At 43.3% G+C, this 26,085-nt stretch overlaps 1 protein-coding gene across 6 annotated transcripts in view; it reads left to right on the forward strand.

Annotated features, from left to right (window-relative positions):
* ascc2 (activating signal cointegrator 1 complex subunit 2) overlaps positions 1-18,940 on the forward strand; it is a 71,181-nt gene extending 52,241 nt beyond the window's left edge. For 3 of the 6 annotated variants that reach the window (XM_038790444.1, XM_038790424.1, XM_038790428.1), the window contains exons 15-19: positions 2,629-2,748; positions 9,397-9,615; positions 12,292-12,376; positions 15,855-15,949; positions 17,627-18,180. In XM_038790444.1, coding sequence (XP_038646372.1) covers positions 2,629-2,748; positions 9,397-9,615; positions 12,292-12,376; positions 15,855-15,949; positions 17,627-17,795 — 688 coding nt within the window. In that variant the 3' untranslated portion in view covers positions 17,796-18,180. Of the gene's footprint in view, positions 1-2,628; positions 2,749-9,396; positions 9,616-12,291; positions 12,377-15,854; positions 15,950-17,626 lie in introns of all 6 variants that reach the window. The other 3 variants (XM_038790451.1, XM_038790436.1, XM_038790452.1) reach the window with 3 other exon arrangements.
* Positions 18,941-26,085: the final 7,145 nt, after the last annotated feature.

Here is a 26,085-nt window from a genome sequence, read left to right on the forward strand (position 1 = left end):
GGCTTTTCTCATGGTCAGGTATTGTTGGATTTAATTTTCTCCAAGTGGAGAAACCGTCTTCCTTTCCAAAGTTTAACACAGACGACAAATGCTCCTTTGAAAACAAAAAGCAAACAAAACAGTAGCATGCTTTCCGATATGGAGAGTATAACAACCATTTTCTCTCCACAATTTCTCCGTTTGTGGAAACTTTATCAAACCACTGTTTGGAAAATGATCTCCCATCCTTCTCAGCAAATGGACCACTTTTATTCTGATATCTTTCAGGGCCATGTTGTAATATTGTCATCTTCAAATGATCTGGAATCGGTTTCTTCAAACAGCCAAAATTGCTTCTTTGCAAAAATATGCAAAAATCTTCTTTATTTTCTTCACATGGATCATCATCCTGACAACGAGACTGAGGAGAGAGAGTATTATGTTCTGACCGAGCTGAATCCGTATCAGAAAAATCCTTCTCTGCACCCACATCATCTTTTACTTCTCCAGGTTCTCCTACTTCTTCTTGACTTCTTTTTATCCATGCATCTAATGCCCCTCTTTGATGGGACTCTTCTTCGACTCTGGCCCTCTTTTTTTCCTGTTCTGTGCTTCACTCGGTTGTACACGAAATACTCGTAACATTTCATTTTCTATCTCAAAAACCGTAAGACGCATGAGAAAATGGGAAGAAAATGGTAAACAATCGGTCAGTTGCAGACGGATAAACCATATTTCATTTCTTTGTTCCTTCGTATCAAATTATTTCACACTGATAATTTTGTGCAATTTATATCATAGACTTGCAAATTAGTGGTATCTGTATTCGAATATTAGCATGTTAAGGAATAAATGTCTCCTATTCCGAGATTAAATGCCATAGCAGTCCTCTGATCATCCAGGCTTCACTCTTACTACATCCCACGTAAATATTTCATTAAATATCGCCAAAAAACCTATAAAAACCGTAGTTGCACCTGTTCTAGAGCTATTCACTGACCTGAGTAGGTAAAAGAACTAATCTAGATGCACAAAAAGCTGAAGAAAAGACGAGTTATGACTCGAGGAAACGCAGGAACGAACAGCCACGTCTGCTTGTTGCTTTTGATGGTTGCACCACGTACATCATCCGCATGCGTGTGGGGGGATGGGGAGAAGGACCATTTTCTCTAGACAGAAAGGGTACACCATGTTAAAGGAATAAAGGGCTAACAACTGCCTCTGCAGTGTGGTGAGCCTCCAAAAATTGATTTATCACCGCTGACATTTTAAAATTACTATCTTATTTCCTTCTCTGGGGCAGCACGGTGGCCTAGTGGTTAGCACAACCGCCTCACGGAACTGAGGTCCCAGGTTCGATCCCGGCTCTGGGTCAATGTCCGTGTGGAGTTTGCACATTCTCTCCGTGTCTGCGTTGGTTTCGTCCCCACAACCCAAAAAATGTGCAGAGTAGGTGGATTGGCCACGCTAAATTGCCCCTTAATTGAAAAAAATAATTGGGTAATCTAAATTTTAAAAAAAAAAATATTTTTTTTTCCTTCTCTGATTGGATGCCCCCATCCAATGGATGCCCGGGGCCAATGCACCGTCGCCCCCCCCCCCCCCCCCCCCCCCCCCCCCTGCACGCCACTGTGTCTCACCATAAGCAGCACCACAAGAGAAAGTAATAAATAATTTAGTAATAAACAATTTCATGAGATTTTGACAGGGTCACTTTGCGGTGACACTTAAAATCGGGCATCAGCTTCAACATGTGCACTGAAAAGAATACAGGTCCTGCTGCAAGCTTTTTGTATTTCTTTTTTTTTCTCCACTCTCTGCTCCCAGATCTTAAGTTGGTTCAAGTCTACAGAATGACTCGAGTCAATCTCCATCAGGGCTGTTTTATAAAGACCTGTCAGTGCATGTATTTGAGATACTTTTGAAATGAAGGGTAATATGCTTTGAATAAAAATGCCTCCCAAGCTCAATTCTAATTTTTAAAATTAATGTGGAGGAGCTCGATAAATATATTTATGATTCCACTTACCATCTTGTGACTTGTGATTTAAAAATATTGGTTAGATTTTAAGGGTACCAAAAAACATACAAACACAGGATTTATGCTGTTGGGTTTAAAACATTTGAATGCCCTTTGTTTTGAACTCAATTGTACATGATTTCAACTCAATTGGACAGCATATTATGTAAATTCCTCAAACATAGTTTACTCATTTATCTCTCACTATCTCCAGCATCAAACATTGATGTTTGTAATTCTGGGTTCATAATTTTGCTTGTAATATTGTTGTCATAAATTGATATGCATATGGTCTCATATCATATTACATTGCTGAATTGTGTTAGCAATAATTTGTTTAAGGATGCCTTCTAGAATTCTAGAATGCCTTCTAAGGGCTGGTTTAGCTCACTGGGCTAAATCGCTGGCTTTTAAAGCAGGCCAGCAGCACGGTTCGATTCCCGTACCAGCCTCCCCGGACAGGCGCCGGAATGTGGCGACTAGGGGCTTTTCACAGTAACTTCATTGAAGCCTACTCGTGAAAATAAGCGATTTTCAATTTTCAATTCCATAGTCTCCTAAGTACAACTTGTAAGTGTAATATTCTATTCATTAGTGCCAAACAATATTATGTACTTTGTTTTCATTAGGGAGGTGAAAAAGGACCAGGAATCAATTTTGTCAACAAGGCTAAATGTTTTTGACCATGATGAGTTTGACGTTTTCAGCAGGAATTCTGTGGACAAGTCTAAAATCTGGAAAGGCAAGAAGTGAGTTTCACACTCTAAAATAACAACTTGTCGTTTAATTGTTATTGTGGAAGTGTTGGATTGAATTCTAATCAATGTTCATTTAAGCTCCGTTGTTACGCAGCAGCCTGAAAGCTCCCACATGGGTTACATACAGGTTAACTGCTTTAAGTTGTCCCATGTGTGTGACTGTGCACTCAATTTAGAAGAGCTGCACACTAAAACAAATCACCGGCAAACACCAAGGAAAGAATTGTTGATTTTAATATATTGTGGTTAACACAGATTTCTATGTACTTCCGTAGTAAGACAAGTTGCCATTTTAAAATATTGCAACCCTTTGGTTGTTTAGACATTTAAAATGAGCCAAAAGGAGATTAAATATAATTTCTCCTAATGACTCAGTGATTGAAAGCACAACGTGATGACACGCTTTGTATTTTCTCTGTAATTGAATGCTTTTTCAATTACCTTCTGATGGGACAATAGGGCCTAGGTTGCAGCACCCGGAACAATCATTGGCGTTCAAGGTGAGGGGGACGTGTTGGAGGCAAGGGGGACATGGTGGTGGAGGATGGTGGTTGTTGTGGGTCAAAATAAATCAAATATATTAGGGGGGTTTTATGCCCAAGATTGCATTCTTCTCTGCTCATCATAGCTTTGTAACTTAACTAAAAATTGATACCACGCCACTGAGACATGAAAATCCAAGTGATTAATCCTAAGAATAAATCCTAAGAAAATTGTAACTCCCCTGTCATAGTTTAACTTCAGGTTTCCTAAGTTGCTCCAAGATGGTGCATTTTAGTAGATTCTTGAGTACAAATAAAACCACCGAATTAAGGTGGAATGATTTGTGTTGTCTTTGGGGAATACAGGTTCTGAATTAACCTGATATCAGACAATAATGCATCAATATCCATTCTACTTCTCGGTGAGAAAATGTATTCACATCTTTAGCTCTGCACTTGACGAATGCCTACATGTAGCCTTGTGGCCCTTCGCATTGAGACATACAGCAAGTGAAAGTGATTCTCGTGTCTTCAACTCTGAAATATGGGATTACAAATTTACATTTTAGTTTGATGTTTCATTGCAGATTTAGACTATGTATTCCATAGTCTTTTTCAGACTTGGATGATTTTAAAATGTCTAATTATCTTTCGAAGCTGCCTACTATACTTTGCAGAGGTTTTGTAGCTTGTGTGGGAACTTCAGCATGTTACCACAATAATTTAATAATGTGTCACTGGACTTTCTGTCAATCTAATGTACAAAAGCACCATCTGGCCATACAGACTATTGGCTCTCAGGTTTTGTTCTTGGTTTGTGTCAGGTTATTTGATTTCAGTTAGGGCAGTAGTTGGCATGGTGGAGTTGGCTTTATTGCCCTTGGGGAAAATGTAAGCCGGAGTTCCAGTTCCTGATAGTCGTCTACTGACCTCTGCTGGAAAAAGTTGGCGAAGACTAGATCAGATTAGCGAGGGAATCATGTAATTGTGTACCATCTCAAATAGCCTGCCAATGTTCTCGGTCTGAAATTCACTTTGGATGAATGACCATCTGGCAAAGTATCGGAGGGTTGTCGGCACCAATAAAATAACGCTCAAAGAGTCAGCCCCACGAGGAGGGAAAGGAAAATTAGCAGCAGAAAAATAGCTCTGAATCAAATTTGAAAACGAGGATTTTGTTTTATATTATTGTACCCTATGCATATGTTGTGTCTGTACCTCTTTTGATGGGAAACATGTAACTGAATATTCTGTTTCATTCTGCGTCCGTATTGAGCACTTGTTCACCACAGGCACTTTTCACTGACTTAATCATGGGCTTTAATCCAATCTTCAAGAAATAATTTATACTACATAAACATGGTAGTATCGACTTATTACAGTGGCCTTGCAGTTTACCTGGACAAGACCGCCCATTAATGTCGCTTTATGATGTGAACTCGTACTCAGCAGAGCTGGCCTGAAGTTGTACAAACGAAGGCCTCGATTTAGGCCCGTAAGTCAGGTGTGCTGAGTCAGGAAGATTTGTGGCTCGGTGAACCTGACCTTTAAATATGGCTGCCTACACGTCAAATTTTTCAGGGGTGGGAGGGAATGCAGGCTACATTAGAAGTCGGGCGGGTGACCCTGGCAATAGTGAGGAGCATGTCAGGTGCGGAGGCGGGCCGAGTGGAAGGTCTGCCTTGGGGTTCCAGCACTATGTCCAAACATTTAAAGAATAAAACATCCCTCCAACCCTCACGCCTTGCTGACAGCCAATGCTCCTGCACTCATCCCATGGTCCTTTATGGTCCCTGTACCAACTTATGTCAACCCTTGCCCTCTACCAACCCCTACCATGGCAACCCACCCAATATCCACCACGGACAGACTTCAGGACCAATGCAGAGAAGCGATAAAACAATATTCTATCAAATAAATTCCCAAGTATTTGTCACAGACATCATTATATTGTAAAGCACTATATTGAAAAAACACTCTCATTCATAAAAACCCATTTACTGCATTTACATTCATTCAACTACATAAAACCTTATAACAACAAATATTTCATTCAAGTGTACAATCCATTATAACAGTAAGCATTGAGGGCATGGTGGCACAATTGTAGCACTGCAGTCTGTTATGGGAGAGGTGTTTTCAGAACCCCAAAATGTATCATGGAGTTCAACCAATCCCCACCTTTAATGGATTGTTACTTTTGAAGCTTGTTCCCCAGGTGTAGTATTACAATTATGGACACGTGGTTTTAAAAACAAAACAATGTTTATTCCATGAACTCAAATTAACCTTTTAAATAAACATTGGATCTCTTAACACCCCTTACTTCAAAGATAACCCCGAAAATAATACAATACCCAATCCTGAAAACGGTTCCTTTACACATCCAAAAGACTTAACAAATCCTTCAAACAGAAGCACTTTAGATTTATATTCAATACTGAGACCTTTTTACAATTCTGATTTCACCAAAGGATTAAGAGATAGTCCTTCATGGCAGAGATCACCAGCAATGCAGCTCACAGCCACACCCAAGCTTTCTTCAAACTGAAACTAAAACTCCCAAAAAACAGAAGTGAGCTCAGCTCCCCCCCGTGACATCACTTCAGTAATATGATCAGCTTGATTTCTTAAAGGTACATGACAAGTCTCACGCGCCGAGGTCCCAGGTTTGATCCCGGCTCTGGGTCACTGTCTGTGTGGAGTTTGCACATTCTCCTCGTGTTTGCGTGGGTTTTGCCCCCACAACCCAAAGATGTACAAGATAGGTGGATTGAACACGCTAAATTGCCCCTTAATTGGAAAAAATGAATTGGGTAGTCTAAATTTTTTTTTTAAAAGTAAGCATTGGAATTCATAATCCCACTTAAAGAGCCTATAACCTCTTAAAGCTGCCAATCACACTGTGAACTGGCAGGGTCCTACTGTGATAATGGCTGGTTGTGAAATCAGTCATGGGGCAGTAATACATGAATGGAGACCCACAGGCTTATGTTAAGAGACATATTTTATTTTAACACTCCAGATATTTTTTCAAAGCTTTAAAAGACGGGACTTTTAAAAGTCTTAATATCTCCTTCTGGCAGGTGCTTTTTATGGTTCCTCTTGAGACTTTTAGACAGGTCTATTTGACAGTTTCGACAGTTGATTTTGAGATCTGTTGACTGTTCCCTTCTGAGCTTTTGAGTTTATGCACGTTTTACACACAACTTGACCTTCCCCAAAGCACGCACCACCTCCAGAGATGTCCCGGGACCAGATCCAAAGGTGCTCCTTACCTCTCCAAAGGGTTATCTTAGCTATCCAAACAAATCCACAAAGTTCAGACCTGCTCTTACCAGGTCTATCCTGCACACATCAAGCTTCACCACACTCCTGGGCTACCAAAACCCAACTTGACTGGAGTCAGCTCATAATTTAAATAGTCAGCTGCCTCTGTAAACCATACATGCACAAATAGCAAATTGCCCCCTTTTTCTCACAAAAATGGGAAGTCCCTTATTCAGGGGCAGGACTTATGATTTTCAGGGACTTCTAATTCTCCGTTGTGATGAAAATCCAGGCCTAATTTGATTTAGGAGTATTAGTTGAATTGGAATCAAACTTCCATGACATTAGTTTGGCCTGCATTCAAACTCATTTCATACGAACATACGAATTAGAAGCAGGAGTAGGACACTTGGTGCCTCGAGCCGGCTCTACCATTGAATAAGATCATGGCTGATCTAATTGTAACATCAACCCCACATTGCTGCCTACGCCCGATAACCTTTTACCCCTTGTTAATCAAGCATCTATCCAGCTCTGCATTAAAAAATTCAAAGATTATGCTTCCACTACCTTTGAGGAAGAGATGGAGATGCCGGCGTTGAACTGGGGTGAGCACAGTAAGAGGTCTTACAACACCAGGTTAAAGTCCAACATGTTTGTTTCAAACACTAGCTTTCAGAGCACTGCTCCTTCCTCATGTGAATGAAGAGGTATGTTCCAGAAACATATATAGACAAGTCAAAGATGCAAGACAATGCTTTGAATGCGAGTATTTGCAGGTAATTAAGTCTTTACAGATCCAGAGATAGGGGGTAACCCAAGTTAAAGAGGTGTGAATTGTCTCAAGCCAAGACAGTTGGTAGGATTTCACAAGCCCAGGCCAGATGGTGGGGGGTGAATGTAATGCGACATGAATCCAAGTTGAGGCCGTACTCATGTGTGCGGAACTTGGCTACAAGTTTCTGCTTGCCGATTTTGCGTTGTCGCGTGTCCTGAAGGCTGCCTTGGAGAACTCTTACCCGGAGATCAGAGGCTGAATGCCCTTGGCTGCTGAAGTGTTCCCCGACTGGAAGGCAACATTCCTCCCTGGTGATTGTAGCGCGATATCCGTTCATCCATCGTCACAGCGCCTGCCTGTTCTCGTCAATATGCCACGCTTCTGGACATCCTTTCCTGCAGCGTATGAGGTAGACAACGTTGGCCAAGTCGCACAAGTATGCTGTGGTGTGTAGTGTCGTACTCAGCCTTAAGAACAGCGACCATGACACCACACAACCCTGCCATGGCAATCTCTGCAATACGTGCCAGATCATCGACATGGGTACCGCCATTACACGTGAGAACACCACCCACCAGGTACGCGACACATACTCGTGCAACTCGGCCAACGTTGTCTATCTCATACGCTGCAGGAAAGGATGTCCCAAAGCGTGGTACATTGGCGAGACCATGCAGACGCTGCGACAACGGATGAACGGACATCGCGCGACAATCGCCAGGCAGGAATGTTCCCTTCCAGTCGGGGAACACTTCAGAAGTCAAGGGCATTCAGCCTCTGATCTCCGGGTAAGCATTCTCCAAGGCAGCCTTCAGGACGCGCGACACGCAAAATCGCCGAGCAGAAACTTATAGCCAAGTTCTGCACACATGAGTACGGCCTCACCCGGGACCTTGGATTCATGTCGCATTACATTCATCCCCCATCATCTGGCCTGGGCTTGCGAAATCCCACCAACTGTCCTGGCTTGAGACAATTCACACCTCTTTAACTTGGGGTTACCCCTTGCTCTGGATCTGTAAAGACTTAATTACCTGCAAATGCTCGCATTCAAAGCATTGTCTTGCATCTTTGACTTTGGCTTTATATATGTTTCTGGAACATACCTCTTCATTCACCTGAGGAAGGAGCAGTGCTCTGAAAGCCAGTGATTTAAAACAAACCTGTTGGACTTTAACCTGGTGTTGCTAGACTTCTTACTTTGAGGAAGAGAGTTGTAGAGACTCACGACTCTTTGAGAAAAAAAAAGTTCTCTTCATCTCTGCCTTAAATGAGCAACCCCTTATCTTTAAACAATGACTCCCAAATTCTAGGTTCTTTGACAAGAGGAAACATTCTCTTCACATCCACCCTATCAGCACCCCTCAGGATCTTAAAGGTTTCAATTAAGTTGCCTCCTATACTTTTAAACCTCATTGGATACAAACCTTTCTCTTAAGACAACCTTCCGACTCCAGGTATTAGTCCAATAAACCCTCTTTGAACTGCTACTGCATTTACATCTTAGGCCTGAATTTTTTAGCCATCGGATGCACGCACTCAACGGTCCCAGAAACAGACGTGAAAGTAGTTCCCAGCTGCAGTCGTCACTGGATCGCAGTTTCATGCTGACTGGCTTATTATCAGGCAGCCAGTGCAAAACACACTCTGTGAAAGAAGGGAAGAAGGCAGGCGCTGAGAAAACGAAGGGTGCTGGCTAATGCTTCTAATGTGTTCCCTCAGGGGGACTGCCGCTGCGGAGTTCTCTCAGCTAATCCATAAAAAATAAATCACACCATAAAAACGATGCAAAGAGTTTCTAGGTAACTCATTCAAGCACAAAATTCAGTCCCCAGACACCTTCTTTCATTTCATTTTAGCCTGAACGGTTCATCCCTCCATGGATTAAGGTTAAAGCTGAAACATAAAGGCTGCCTGGCCTGTCGGCCTGGCCGCAAATCATAAAAGCATACGGGCCTGTAAAAATGTGTTCAGTTGGCCCCTTAATGGGCTAAATTTGCCATCTTGATTGTCGGCGTGCACACTTTGGACTCTGTGCCCGCCAACCAAAAATATTGCCAGTTAATCATTAGTAAAGTGAGTGCTGGATATTTGTGTTGTATTTTGCAGAAAAGAAAAAGAAGGAATAACACTGCTTGATGATAAGACGCACATTGCAGAGCAGAAGGAAAGGTATAAAGCCTACAGTATAGTGGTGGAGAACGTGCCAGTAGAAGCTGGAGAACAGTTTTATGCGGGTGATTATGATGACGAATATGATGACACTTACGATGGTGGCCAAGTAGGAGCAAATGACGTGGATTCAGATGATGAACTGATTAGTAGAAGGTAGGATGAGTGAACATAGTTGCAAAATGCAGAGACCTGGAAGTGACTCTTTAATTTTACTGTATGTATTTCCAGTTATGTATTTTACAATAAAGGCTACTGATATTTCTACTTAGCTGTTAGAATATGCTACTGTAATTTTTAAGATTATACCTAGACATGTTTATACACACTTTTTTAAAATTTTGGTTATCGAGGTTCCTTTCACATGTGAGGTTTAAGTATCTCCAGGTCAAAAACTACTCAAAAATTCTCAGAAAGAAGAGGTTCCCTTTACCATACTTGGGGATCACCCTTCTCTCCTTGTTAGATATTCTCCTTGGTTGCCTTGGTCCAGAGTATTTTAGGTACAAGTTGGCAAGGAACCAACTTGGCAGCCAACAATTGTATTACCACAAAGCTAAGATTGCAGTTTCCCAACAGAGTACTGGTAAATGTTCTGTTACTTGTTGAGCTAATGACCTCTGTTCTTGATGTCATTGTTTCCCAGGGTGGAGCCAAGTGGTAAGAATCTTTAAAAAAAAACTTTGAGTACCCAATTCTTTTTTTTCTAATTAAGGAGCAAATTAACGTGGCCAATCCACCTATCCTGCACATCTTTGGGTTTGTGTGGGTGGGACCCATGCAGACACCGGGAGAATGTGCGAACTCCACACGGACAGTGACCTATGGCCGGAATCGAACCCGGATCCTTGGCGCCGTGAGGCAGCAGTGCTGCTCCTGCACCACTGTGCTGCCGACAAGTGGGAGGAATCTTATCAGCCTCCAGATAAGCATACTCACAGTAGCAATGAAGCTGGTATGTAACCACAGTTGAAGGATCTTTGGGAGAGTAGGGACCAAGAATATCCAAGCAATTTATTATTTTAAGCTTTGAAAATATATTGATATATTTTCATCAAATTAAAAGTTGATGGGGAAAGGGCAGGAGAGTGGCATTGTGAGAGCTGGCGTGTGCATGATGGGCCAAATAACTACCTGTGCTGCAAAACTCTATTATCTGATTAATTCCTCTCTATATAATTTCACTTCATACAATATATCTAGAATAATAGCTTACCCTGAGTTATGTGGTCTGCCAATTTTCTGCCAACTAAAATCAAGAGTACATGGTGATATCCCATAGGATAACCAGAGTATTACCCAATGGTTTACAGGTTCGTTGTTTACCGTGTGATATGCTACCCCAGATACCTTGTGCCATACTATCCCAGATACTTTGTGCTATACTATCCCAGATACTTGTGTTATACTATCCCAGATACTTTGCGCTGGCGGTCAAGTATAGGGATACATACGAAAGTGGATTTTTGTAGAGACGATAAATAAAGAATATTGTTGAGTAGTAACTAGTTTTGAATGGGCTAATTACTTTGATTTTGAGGGCAGAAGGAGAGGACGTGAGTACAAACTTGGGCAGCATCAATTAAAATTAGAGATTACAATTTAATAGATTTGTTGAACAGGTTTCCAACAGGAACTGTCCATCTGGATTAACTGATTTGGAGGAAAATGTTAACTACATTAACCTGTATCAGATTAAGAATGGATATAAAGTCATAACGTTGGTTACAGATTTGGCTCACTACAATTCCAACTGAGTAATTTTGAGTTTCTGCAATGGTGTAGCTGTGGAAAGATGTAACAGCTTGTCACGAACAGAGCGGCACGATAACATTGCTTCACAGCATCGTGGTCCCAGGTTCGATTCCCTGCTTGGGACACTGTCTGTGCGGAGTCTGCATGTTCTCCCTGTGTCTGCGTGGGTTCCCTCCAGGTGCTCTGGTTTCCTCCCACAAGTCCCGAAGGACGTGCTGTTAGGTAATTTGGAAATTCTGAATTGTCCCTCCGTATACCTGAACAGGGGCCCGAATGTGGCGACTAGGGGCTTTGCACAGTAACTTCATTGCACTGTTACTGTAAGCATACTTGTGACAATAAAGTTTGCTATTAAAAAAAAGAGGCACTTTCCATACATGGAAATAGGAATTCATAATAGGGAGACAATAGGTAATATGTTTTTTTTTCAAGATATGCATAGATGAAGATTATGTAGACATCCAAATCGTCAAAAGCGATTTTCCAGTGAAGTTGCGAGATATGGTGTGATGCCAGGCTGCATAATTTTTCTTTCTCAGCTGTGTTGGAGAGTCAAATTTTATTTAAACAGACAAATGATCCACTTGCGTTTCTATTACTTTATAATTTTCTTCATTGCACTTTAGAATAAATTAATTGGGCAGAACAGTGGTTAGCAGTGCTGCCTTTCAGCGCCGAGGACCCAGGTTCGATCCCGACCCCGGGTCACTGTCCATATGGAATTTGCACATTCTCCATTGTCTGCATGGGTTTCCTAAAGCCAAAGATGTGCAGCTTAGGTGGATTGGCCATGCTGAATTGCCCCTTAATTGGAGAAAAAACAGAATTGGGTACTTAAATTTATTTTAAAAAGAATAAATTAATTAATGCAGAAGTAAAAGGAAATATCCTTTTATGATTCACTAGTTCAGCACGGCGTTCTTTACCTTCTCCATAGTAAATTGCCTGAAACTACAAATTAATTATTTTTTTTAATGGATGAGTGCATTATGAATCAGTGTCATTCATTGTGGTAATTTCATAAATAAAATGGTCCTTTACCAGCTGCAGGTATAACATATTTCTTTGTTTTCCCAGACCATTTACAATCCCCCGTATACTGAGACAAAAAGACGAAGATGGGGAAAATGATGATGATGAATCTGAAGAGGAAGCACCAAAGGTAGTCCAAATTAAGTGAAATAGTGCCACATAATAAGTTGGGATTTAGCACATTCATGGAAGCCAGTACATACAAGTGTTGTGCGTTTTTTTTCCAGAAATGTGGGTGGGAAAATTTTGCGGGTGGATTCTTCATTGCCCGATGTTGGCAGTGGGTATCCTGGTGGAGAATGGAGTGTTGGCTGAAAAGCAGGATCAGCGCTGGAAGCCATCCCGTTCCGATGCTCTGGTCCCACGGCAACGAGCTACACTCCTTGCGCTGGTGGGAGGGTGCAAATCAGTGATTTCCACCCAATTATGTCTGATTAACAGGCTAGAAGCCTGTGTCTCCACCCCCCCCAACCACCATTCTGCACCTCTTTCCCCCCCCCCCCCCTCCCCCCCTCCCCCCTGACACGTAGCAGGAAATCCTCCTGGGGGGCTTTGGTGCAGGTTTTCCCAAGCGTGACCCTGATACGATGGATCCCGCGAAGGGGCAAGGGGATCAGTGCATAACTGAGGTGCCCCCAAAGTCCATCAGAAGGCCACACACAACACAAAGCTTCTGCTTTAGATATGGTGAGGAGCTGTCAATTAGCAAATGTGCTTATAAACATTGGGGTAAACATCAAAGCAGGGTACTTGAGATACATTCAGCGTGAAGGGAAAGATAGATAAGAAATCCACCAAGCAGCTGTCTCTGGAATAATAAAACTGTAAATCACTGGCTATTGCAATATATTGTAATGTGAAATTGAATTCAAGGGATGTCAAAGGATTTGAGGCTCTTTGAAGTGTACTTGGCTTTCGAGGAATCCTCTGGAATTTGTACCAGCTGCTACTTTAAACACTTTTATCGGAGGCAGCAGATGTTTGTGAAAGTAAATGAAAATGTAGTGATCTTTCACTCCACTGCCTGGTCTGCTCTTCAGCTCTTAGGTCGGGGCCTCTGATGGGGTAGATCTCCGGTGGATGGGTGGGGGGGGGGGGGGGGGGGGGGGGGGGGGGGGCGGGGGGGGGGGAATGACGACCGTTATTCCAATGGTAGGGGGGGAATTGCCGCTGCGTCAACACCGAGTCTTTGCTGGTGGGAGCACTTAGCCTCCAGCACGGAGAATAGAACCCCTTATCTCTGAGAATCAATTTCATCCAATTAGCTAAAATGAGATGCACTTTAAATCTCTGCCATTCTATCTGTAAAACCTCAGACACTTCAACCAGTTTATTACTCATGTTTTTCTTCGTATGATGAACAAAGGACAAATACAAGTGTATGATTCAATGAGATTTATTTAGCAAAGATTAAAAACATTTGCCCTTCTTAAATGATCCCAAAACAATACTAAATGATCCCAAGATTCTTAATACTACCCGCTGATGGACTTAGTCGAACTCTGGGTCCGATTCTCTGAGTCTTGATTTTTCAGGGCCTTCGTCTGCAAAGGTGGGTCTCGCACGCTGCTGCCTCCTTCTGTCTCTGGCCGGTTGTCCAATCTTCTTTGCTGCCTCTGCAAGTCTTCGCTGGGGAGGGACCTGATGGTCAATCTTTATACCCCTCTTCTCGCCTTACCAGAGGGTTCTCTGGCCCTCAGCCAATGAGGTCTCGGGATGGGGATCAAAACAATAATAATAATCCTTATTAGTGTCACAAGTAGGCTTGCATTAACACTGCAATGAAGTTACTGTGAAAATCCCCTAGTCATCTGTTCGGGTATACTGAGGGAGAATTCAAAATGTCCAATTCACCGAACAAGCATGTCTTTCAGGACTTATGGGCAGCACGGTAGCACAAGTCGATAGCACTGTGGCTTCACAGCGCCAAGGACCAAGGTTTGATTCCCCGCTGGGTCACTGACTGTGCGGAGTCTGCATGTTCTCCCCGTGTTTGCGTGGGTTTTCTCCGGGTGCTCCGGTTTCCTCCCACAGTCCAAAGACATGCAGGTTAGGTGGTTTGGCCATGCTAAATTGCCCTTCGTGTCCAAAAAAGTTAGGAGGGGTTATATTGGGTTACGGGGATAGGGTGGAAGTGAGGCCTTAAGTGGGTCAGTGCAGATTCGATGGGCCAAATGGCCTCCTTCTGCACTGTATGTTCTAAACCAGAGCACCCAGAGGAAACCCACGCAGACAATACCCAATGGCGTTGCTGGTTGCAACTGTGCAGACACCAGGAGCCCAACCCGAGGGGCCACTCCTAGATGTATTGTTTGCACGTAACCTCCCTCCCCATACGGTAACGGCAGGAAATCTGGATGCTAGCATGTCTAGCTTTATCTGAGCAACCCAAAACAATCGATCCATATGAATAGGTCCGATTATATCCTGACGGCTGATTGACAGGGCAGGTCCAGACATGCCCTGGCAATTTGTCTGTATTCAGTGTACTCGAACTTGGCCAAGTTCAAATTCCCTTCAGGCCAGTTCTGGAGCTGACTGCGATTTGATTTAAAATGTCCAATTCTTAATTTAGAGTGCCCAATCTTATCGGACCTAAAATTCAGGCTGCTGTCCATTTTGCCAGTGTGAAAAAATTCCTTTCACCTTGAAGCGTTTTAACTTAGATCAAAATATAAGTATGTAACTAGAAACTGTTTGGAAGCCATTCACATTGATTTTGTTGAATAAGCAATTCAATTGAGAGCTACCACATTCATGCCAGACTTCTCTGGGAATGAAACCATCTGTGAGGAGAGGAAAAAGCAAATGTTTTTTGTCTGAGCTTTGCTGTTATCCTAAATTTATAAAAAAACAAGTAAGACTGTTGTTTTCCACCCATTTTCTCCCAGTGCCTTCAGTACCTTTGCCAGGACAAGTTATCTATTATTACCATCCCATACGCTTCATCTGGGTGGGGGGAAGAGACTTCTCTTGGGCCTGACTCAATATTGTGATGTCTCTACACCTTCTCTGGCCTAAATTAGAACGTAGAACGTACAGTGCAGAAGGAGGCCATTCGGCCCATCGAGTCTGCACCGACCCAGTTAAGCCCTCACTTCCATCCTATCCCCATAACCCAATAACCCCTCCTAACCTTTTTTGGTCACTAAGGGCAATTTAGCATGGCCAGTCCACCTAACCTGCACGTCTTTGGACTGTGGGAAGAAACCGGAGCACCCGTAGGAAACCCACGCATACACGGGGGGAACGTGCAGACTCTGCACAGACAGTGACCCAGCAGGGAATCGAACTTGGGGCCCTGGTGCTGTGAAGCCACAGTGCTAGTCACTTGTGCTACCGTGCTCACATTAAAGCACAGAAGTGCAAATGAGCCCTGAGCTGATCTCAGATACAATTACAGATCAGCAGCCAGCCATTTATCCATGTCATGTATTCTTCCACAGAATTCTATTTCAAACAAAGCCATTGTGAAGATTGTCTCAGAATTAATGATGCTTATGAAAGTTGTCTTGCAAGCAACCAAAGATCTATCTTTGTGAAGATAAAAGTATTCTACTGTCACCTGAAAATATAGAAAAATGTAACAAGATTGTTTTGATTTCTAGGAGGAAGGTCCAAAGAGGGATCTGTTTGTACAGGACCCAGCGTTGCTAAGGGAAAGGGCAGAGGCAAGACGTGCTACCTTCAATGCCAGAAGAGGGTAAGACTCTAGAGCGCAAGTATGATTTCATTAATGATTTGAACTGAACAGTGGGTAAAGGAAAGTCAAAGAGATGTTATTATTTTCACACACAGCTTCACGCACAATTACAAGATTCTGGTGCACTTTAAAAAAAAATTAGTTCTCTGTCTGCCAATTTGCTGTTTCATATTTTATAGCCATACTGCTTTCAACTTACAAGTAAGGACCTACAATTACTTTATTTTTTAGTCTTATTTATATTGTCAGTAATTACAGATTTTTAATTCCTTTCACTGTATTTTTCAGCGAAGAAAAATATTGGGCATCTTTACAAATGCTTATTTAAAATTAGTTATTTGCATATCCTCTGGTGACAGTGACTAATTGTAACGTTTGTTTCACTTGACAAACTAATCCCAGCTGCTTTAACTTTTAAACCTGATGCAGAAAACATCATTTGTTTTGGTCAGAACTCAAATCCCAGTGCTGTCGACAAATAACCTGTTGATCACTTAATAATTATGGAAAGCTACTTCAGGTACCTGTCATTGGTCTCCCTGTCTGAAGTTGGTGCCAATGCAACGCCCTCCCAAGATTTAATTGATAGCAGATTAAATTGTGCTGTTACAAAGTGTAGGATCTATTATTTTTCAAATAAGAGTCTGGTGGTAGTGCGAGATTGAGTTCTATTGCAAAAATCAAGCTTGTACACTTTAAAAACTACAAAAATAAAATAAAATAAACAAAAGCCCAGCAGGGCATAAGGAAGAAAACAACTGGAAAGAGAAGAGAGACAGGCAACACTTGCGCCAGTAACCTTACACCTGTGTTTGATACCGCCACCCTCTTTGTCCCCTGTTGGTTTACAAGTTTTAAATTGAGTGCTCTCTACCATCACTCACATTGATATCTGACTTACTCCCTTTGCAGTCTAGCTGAGAGGCTGCTGTAAGGTTTCACCGGCAAACTGACCGTGACTTACTTCGAACAATGCAGCTTATATTTCAATTGCAGTTACAATATTTTTAAACTTGAATTTTAACTATTTCCATACACTAAGGAACCAAGTTTCTTCGACCGTCTTGTGTGAATATATGAGTATCAAGGAAGATAACAAATTAACTATTGTTCGAAGTAGTTATGAATAATGGCTTCCACTGTCGGCTGTAAACTCCTGAATGAGCTGATTAGCATATTAAACCTCTGTAACTTGTGCACCCATCAGCCTCTTTGTACAGAGGGATGCTAGACTATTGATAATTAACGTTTAAAATCCTGCAACTAATTTAATATCAGGACCATGTAGCTTAAACTCAACTCCCTGCTAAGTAAAATAGCCAAAAGTCCCTAGTTGTGACATTCCCTTTTTAATTCTTATAATTCCATAATAAGTTGGGACATTTATCTACATTAAAAGTGTGATATAAATGGAAATTGTTGTATCTTCCTACAAGGGAGCATTCACTTTGTGTTGGTGAGAAGTCTGGATTTAGGAACTGATATTTAGGAAATTCATATAGAAATCCATACAGTAGCACTAGAAATCTAGCTCATTCCCACACTTTCCCCTCTCCTTCCCAAAATTACTCCATTAGGATTTTTTAAAAGTATAGTTGATTTCTCTAAAAAGAGGCAAACTGGATTTGTTTAATTTTATTCAATGTTTTCTGAATTTATTTATATGTTGCTTTCCAGGTTCAAACATGACAACACTGCTGCTTTAGGGAATACTAAAGGCCAGGGACAAGCAAAAGAAACAGTAGTGGAGAGAAGAAAGAAAGAGGCCAATAAATCCCTTCGAGCTAATCACAATCGTCGATCGCTTGCAGATAGGAAGCGGAACAAAGGAATGATTCCATCCTGATTTTTTTAAAAACCTTTTCCCCTCCACCACCATGGAACTGGCCAAAATCTTGCTTCCCTCCAGTGGCCACTTTCAGCTAATAAATTGAACTCTAATATTCGAAGATTTTTTCCTTATTAAGCAATAATAGCCAAACATATTGCACAACAAAGCATGCATTCATTTTTCTCCTCAGGACAAAGTTTTCATCCCCTGAAATATTTTGCCTCATAATCTCAGTCATGTCGACTGACAGATTACCCGTTTATGGGGTTGTAGTTTGAGTGACGGTCAAGCCTAGACTCAACTGAACATAGTGACACAGTAAGAATATCAGCTATTGCATTACTGGAGTAATCACATTTTTGCTTATTTACTGATTCTTAAAATGAGTTGCTCAAGGTTACAATTTGTCTCTGCTTATTTGGCTGTGTTTGCTTCAAACTGTAATTGATAAATCCTGCAATACGTTTGACACCCCTCACCATTATTGTCAGACCATTGTAAAATCAGGCACTTGAGTCACCAGAAACAAGTTTTACTTTTAACAACAAAAAAAATTGGAATTTTGTTTTGAATGTTTCCCTTCTTTGGGTGTACTTCATTTCATTTTGTAGCCCCAAAAACATTTTCATACATCCTGATTTTAGATCTTTCATTGATGTTGGATATCGAATTGGCATGTTGGACCCGGGTCTGCTGTCTGGGGTGTCGGGACTACAGAAATTTTAAAGCCTTGCTTGATGACTTAATGGCTTAGGGGAGATATATTAGGTGCAGATTTTTATCCGACAAATGCATGGCCGAGGATGTTTGCACATCAATGACTATTGAAAACATGATGGGGATATTAAAACAAGAATTAAATGAGGGCTAAAATAGGTTTTCCCTACATTGGGGATAGTTTCAGCACACAGACTAGATAATATGCACGGTTTATAATTCTTAACTCTTACCATTGATGACATCAGCATCAGGCACACTCACTATTACTCAATGCACTATTGCTTGTTTTGCACAATCCTATTCCTTTCCTGTGGTTTGGGATTACCGTGAATAGTTACATAATCCATTCTCTTATTTAGAACCAATTTGAGTGTAATAACTGAAAGTATCTGATATGAATGCTGACAACAATAATTTTCAATTAAAGACTGAGTCATCAGTCAGTGTGTAGTAGTCCTATATTTTTCCAGTTGCACTGTTGGCAAGGCTGATAGTTATTGCTCATTGTAAAGTGTCTTGATACAACTGAGTGGCCTGCTGGGTCTCTTCAGAGACAATCATCTTGTTAACCTAGCTAAAGCTATTATTCAGGGTACGTTTCTACAGAACCACTTTTGCTTGAAATGGCAATGAACAATTGTCATGCAGTCTAAAATTTGTAATTGAAAAATGCTCAGCATGATATTGGAAAGGAATCTGAGAGATAGGATTTAGAAAAACAGAGTTTGATTGCAGATAGTCAGCACGGCTTTGTGAGGGGCAGGTCATGCCTCACAAGCCTCATTGAATTCTTTGAGGATGTGACAAGACACAATGATGAAGGTCGGGCAGTGGATGTGGTGTATATGGATTTCAGTAAGGCATTTGATAAGGTTCCCCATTGTAGGCTCATTCAGAAAGTTAGGGGGCATGGAGTACAGGGAAATTTGGCTGGATACAGAATTGACTGGTCGAAAGAAGACAGCGAGTGGTAGTGGATGGAAAGTATTCTGCCTGGAGTTCGGTGACCAGTGGTGTCCCATTACAAGTGCTCATCCATGTACCTTTTCAAGGTTGTGACGTTTCCCGCCTCTACTACCCTCCCAGTCAGTGCATTCCAGACTCCCACCAGCCTCTGGGTGAAAAAGGTTTTTCCTCAGATCTCTTCTAAACCTCCTGCCCGTCACCTTAAAATTATGCCCCGTCCTTATTGATCCTTCAACTAAGGGGAACAGCTGCTTCCTATCCACCATGTCCATACCTCTCATAATCTTATGCACCTCTCCTCCACCTTCTCTACTCTAAAGAAAACAACCCAAGCCTATCAACCCTCTCTTCATAACTCAAATGCTCCATTCAGTGGGCAGCACGGAGGCAGTCGTTAACACTGCTGCCTCACAGCGCCAGGGACCCGGGTTCAATTCTAACTTTGGGCGACTGTGTCAAGTTTGTACATTCTCTGTGTGTCAGGACCCAGCAAATTCCACACCATTTTTCATTGGAATCGATCGTGTTCCACATGGTGCTGATGCTAGCCCCTCCACAGTTACTGAATCGATCCAGGTTTAGCACCAGTTTTGCTGTTGTGAAAGTCCACAAATTGTGCATCGGTGCCAACACTTAGGGTGGGATTCTCCAATTGGTGATGCCAAAATTGTATTTGGCGATTGGCCGGAGAACACCTTTCGACGCCGAAATCGGGGGCAGCGCCGTTTTTCAGATGCTCCACCCCCTCCAAAATGGTGTCATCGCTGAGTATGGCGCATGCCGTTGAGACGGCATCAGGACATCACTTGAAGGCCCTCTCCCGATGCCCTGCCCCCGATGGTTTGTATCACTTGTGGTCTGATGTTTTGTCAACCTTGCGTGGCGGCTGCGGACTGTGTCCAGCGCCACCACAGTCAGGGGAAGGGGGGAGCCATTCCGCTGGCTGAGGGGGCTTCAGCGGGGGTGACTAGTGGAGTTGGTCCGGGGGTGGCGACGGGGTTTACAGGAGGGCACTATCTGGCAGGCCGAGTCCGTGCGCAGCAGGTCGCCGCCCTGCACGGCCACAAACCCGGCAATTCTCCATCCTTATCTGCAGGTAAAGCCAGGGCTTAATATGGCGCAGCTATAAGCCCCCCACCGGGCGGAACATCGGTGCGGTGGTGACATAGTCTCAAAATCGGAGAATCCAGCCCTTAGTTTTAGAAACGAAGAATCCCACCAATTACCTTTGAATGATCAGTTAAACAATGCTTACCCATACAACGAAACAATCCGAACTGTTATCTATCTCTACTCAACCAAAAACCATCTCGGGTCACAATCCACTTTTAAATATGGTTAGCAGACTCAGCAACACTTGCTATAAAGAGATGTCTTGGATAAACCACTTTTAGAAAGTGCGATCCTTCAGGAACTAGCTGCAGTTTCTTACCTGTCTCAACTATTTAAAGCAGTGATTTTCAAAGTGGGGGTCACGTCACCTGCTGGTTGTCTGATGATGTAAATGCCTCCAACAAAGATCCCTGAGGATTGCCTGATCTTTTTTCCTATTTTCCCCTGGGTGAATTCTGGCTACAGTGCAGTGTGTGGCCACATGAGGCTGATGTAGAGACTGGTGCCATGGACTTTCTGTCTCCCTGGGTCACTCTTATATTCACCGCCACTGACACAGCCTCCAGCAACCACTCCCGTTACAGCAGCAGCTGATCAACCAGGTTAGTAAGCACCTGCACCTACAGCTGAAGAGTTTAAAAGAAAAAAAATCTTTAAATTTATTTCCTGCAGATACTCATTCTGCACAACATTAGTTTCCAGCAGTGCTTCGCGATCTTGTTTTCAGGGCCTGCATCTCCCAGCCAAAGCCAAGTGACTGCCGACTGGAATATGTATCCACAAGTACCCCAGTCAGTAACTCATAGCTGGAGTAGTGCCATATACAGGATTTCTCAGATAATTGTGTAGCCTGTGGGGAGCTCTCCACGTTTCCATTGGTCCATTGTCACACGGCTGATTTGTATTTGCCTCATTATGAACACAGCTCTGGGGTGACAGGTATGGGTTTGGGAGCTCCATCCATCCCAGTCACGGGTAAAATGCATTTAGTACAGCTCATAGGAAGCACAGAGTCAATGATTAAACAAAGAGACCGACTTCAGGGTTAATGCTCTGAATCGGATGCATGTTTAATTGTTAGTTATCATTGTCAATTAATCTTGAATTTCAGTTACCATTAACGTTGTCAGTGTTAGTTCAATTTCTGCGACAATTTTGTTTTTTTTTAACAAACAATTTTATTCAGTTTTATTTGGCATTGTAAACAGTTAGTTTACAGAAATATGCAAACATCAACGCACATAATGCACATACCCGCTCCTCTCCCATAGAAACTACCCACCTATTTATCCCTCCTACTCTAATCTCCCCCCCTGCTGACATTCACTCTCCCGTGAAGAAGTCGATGAATGGTTGCCACCTTCGGGCGAACCCCATTGCAGATCCCCTCAAGGCGAGCTTGATTTTTTCCATACCCAGAAAACTTGACATGTCCGAAAGCCATAGTTCGGTCTTCGGGGGTCTTGGTCCCTCTATGCCAGCAGTATTTGTCGCCAGGCTATCAGGGAAACAAAGGCCAGAACATCGGCCTCTTTCTCCTGGACTCCCGGGTCTTCCGAAACCCCGAAAATTGCCACCCTCGTTTTCAGCACCCGGGACATAGAACATAGAACAGTACAGCACAGAACAGGCCCTTCGGCCCTCGATGTTGTGCCGAGCCATGATCACCCTACTTAAACCCACGTAACCCGTATACCCGTAACCCAACAATCCCCCCATTAACCTTACACTACGGGCAATTTAGCATAGCCAATCCACCTAACCCGCACATCTTTGGACTGTGGGAGGAAACCGGAGCACCCGGAGGAAACCCACGCACACACGGGGAGGACGTGCAGACTCCACACAGACAGTGACCCAGCCGGGAATCAAACCTGGGACCCTGGAGCTGTGAAGCATTGATGCTAACCACCATGCTACCGTGAGGCCCCTCGCAAATGACCCCCGCAAATCCCTCCCAGTACCCCCTAAGCTTAGGGCATACCCAAAACATGTGAAAGTGGTTCACTGATCCTCCCGCGCATCTAGCGCACTTGTCCTCTACCCCAAAGAATTTGCTCATCCGAGCCACCATCATGTGGGCCCGGTGAACGACCTTAAACTGAATCAGGCGGAGCTTGGCACATGTTGCGGTTGAGCTTACCCTACTCAGGGCTTCTGCCCATACCCCGTCCTCCATCTCCCCGCTGAGTTCCTCCTCCCATTTGAGTTTCAGCTCCTCCGTCTGGGCTCTTCCACCTTCATGAGCACCTTGTAGATATCCGAGACTCTACCCTCTCCTCCTCCTCTGGAGACTATTCTGTCCTCAATCCCTATTGGCGGGAGGCGTGGGAAGGATGGGACCTGTCTGCGTATAAAGTCCTGCACCTTTAAGTACCTGAAGTCATTTCCTCTTTCCAGCCCAGCTTTCCCCTCCAGGAATATATCGCCCACCCTCCTCACCCCCACCATGTTCGAAACCCTCCATCCATGTTCCCGAGGACGAATCAATGGTTATCACAAATTGGAGCCCAGGCCGACGCACCCACCTCCCCTACATGCCTCCTCCACTGGCCCCAAATCTGCAGGGCTGCCCCCACTACCGAGCTGGTGGAGTACCTGGCCAGCGCAAGCGGTAGGGTAGCCGTGACCAGGGCTGCCAAACTGGTGCCCCTGCACGAAGCCGCCTCCACCCACTCCCAGATAGACCCTGTACCCACCATCCATTTCCTTATCATGGCTATGTTAGCCACCCAGTAGTAGTTGATCAGATTCGGCAATGCCAGTCCCCACTCGCTGCGGCTCCTTTCAAGCATCCTCACCCGTGGGGATTTTCCCGCCCAGAAAAGCTCATGATGATTTTACCGGTCCTTTGATAAAGATCGGGAGACACTGAAAAATGAACAGGAATCTAGGGAGGATGGTCATCTTTACTGTCTGCACCCTCCCCGCAAGTGATAGCAGGAGTGCATCTCATTTCCGAAACTCCCTCTTCATTTGTTCCACCACTCTAGTCAAATTTAACTTATGCAACCTGCCCCAGTCTCGTGCCACCTGTATCCCCAAGTACTGGAAACTTTCCCCAACAGCCTAAATGACAGCTCCTTCAGCCTATTTTCCTGGCCATATTCTGATCTAGACATCAGCCTCCAGTCACACAAACAGCCTTCTACCATCACCCCTGTCTCTTACCAAGATCTCCGTGTCTAGTGGGTTTCCTCTTGGTGCTCCGTTTTCCTCCCAAAAAATCTTAAAGACATGCTTGTTAAGTGATCTGGACATTCTGAATTCTCCCTCTGTGTACCTGAACAGGCACCGGAGTGTGGGATCTAGGGGATTTTCACAGTAACTTCATTGCAGTATTAATGTAAGCCTACTTGTGACAATAATAAAGATTATTAGATTATTGATATGGCAGTTTTGGATCCAACTTGCCAAGTTACCCTGGATCCCATGTGCTTTTATTTTTTTTAAATCAGTCTCCCGTGTGGGACCTGTCAAAGACTTTACTGAAATCCATATAAACCACTTAAACTGCACTACCCTCATCTACACATCCAATCACCGCCTCGAAAAATTCAATCAAATTTGTTAAGCATTGTTGTATCTGCTCAATTCAGATACTTTTGACCAGTTCACTTAAAAGGTTTTACCTAGATGTCTTTTATTGCGAGAACAAATACAAGCTCAACAATCTTTATTAAACACACAATTAACCTGTAAATTAACCCAAAATATATACTAGAACACCGAAGATTCGGTTAAATTACCCGTAAAGGTGGCTTGATTGAATTGTGGGTCTGATTCTAGAGTCCCTCTGGTTCGTCGTTGCAAAGGTGAGTCTTGTACGCTGTTTCTTCCTTCCTTCTCTGGTCAATCGTCGATTGCCTCTGCATGGAGTCTTCACTACTGATATGCCTTGGGTGCCTGCTTTTACATCTCTCCCTTCACGCTCTCTTACTATTTCCCCTGGTTTTCTGCCAATGATGCCTGGGGATGGAGTCTCAGCACCCAATAGTCTGGTTGATGACTGTTTGACAGGACACCCAAGCCTACCCCAGGTGTCCCATCCCTGTTGGTGAAGGCAGCATTTAATCCAGGGGTGGGCAAACTACGGCCCGCGGGCCGGTCTTTATGCGGCCCACCAAGTCATTAAAAAAATTTTTTTTTTTTTTTTTTTAAGGTTAATGGGGTTACTTACTGGTATAGGGTGGATATGTTGACTTGAGTAGGGTGATCATTGCTCGGCACAACATCGAGGGCCGAAGGGCCTGTTCTGTGCTGCACTGTTCTATGTTCTATATGAGGCACCCAGAATCATAACCGGGTGAAGTAATTATTTTACTTAATATACTATGCGGCCCTTTAAAATTGTGAATTTCTGAATGTGGCCCTTGCACGGAAAAGTTTGCCACCCCTGATTTAATCTGTTCCCATATAAAGGTCACAGCAAAAACTCTGAGTGACAGAAAGTCTGGTCTGATCTGGCCTACTGACAATAGACCTGTGCATATCAATAGAGTGATGTGGAGATGCCGGCGTTGGACTGGGGTGAGCACAGTAAGAAGTCTTACAACACCAGGTTAAAGTCCAACAGGTTTGTTTCAAACACAAGCTTTTGGAGCACTGCTCCTTCTTCAGGTCAGGTATATCTCTTCATTCACTGGAGGAAAGAGCAGTGCTCCGAAAGCTTGTGTTTGAAACAAACCTGGTGTTGTAAGACTTCTTACTCTACTATCAATGGGGCAGGCCCAGACATGTTTTGCCAGCTTGTCTGTTGGTTGTGCATTTGACTTTGGTCAAGTCTGAGTTCCAACAGCCTGCCTGAGGTCTGACTGCAGTACAATTTTAAAATGCCCAATTCTTCAATTTAGGATATCCAATTTAATTGGCCTTAAAGCCAGACCCTGGTAGGTCACCTGGGCAGCACAGTAACACAATTGTTAGCACTGTTGCTTCATAGCGCCAGAGACCTGGGTATGATTCTTGACCTGGGTCACTGTCTGTGGGGAGTCTGCACATCCTCCCGGTGTCTGCATAGGTTTCCTCCAGGTGCCTCCCACAAATCCTGAAAGACGTGCTTGTTGGGGGAAATTGGGCATTCCGAATTCTCCCTCAATGTACCCAAACAGGCGCTGGAGTGTGGCAACTAGAGGAATTTCACAGTAACATCATTGCAGTGTTAATGTAAGCCTACTTGTGGCACAAATAAAGATTATACCGCAGCATTACCTACTGTTGACAGAGCTATGCGGACTAATTTTCTCCATCTGAAGTTCTTCAATCGTTTCCCCATCACTGGTCTGCAATTCCCTGGTTTATCTCTACTACCCTTCTTGAAAAGTGGAACCACACGAGCTGTTCAATTCCTAGCTTGGGTCACTGTATGGAGTCAGCACGTACTCCCCGTGTCTGTGAGGGTTTCCACGGGGTGTTCCTTTTTCCTCCCACAGTCCAAAGATGTACAGCTTAGGTGAATTGGCTATGCTAAATTGACCTTAGTATCCAAAAAGGTTAGCTTGGGTCA

Source organism: Scyliorhinus canicula, chromosome 1 (genome assembly GCF_902713615.1).
Source record: "Scyliorhinus canicula chromosome 1, sScyCan1.1, whole genome shotgun sequence".
Taxonomy (NCBI): domain Eukaryota; kingdom Metazoa; phylum Chordata; class Chondrichthyes; order Carcharhiniformes; family Scyliorhinidae; genus Scyliorhinus; species Scyliorhinus canicula.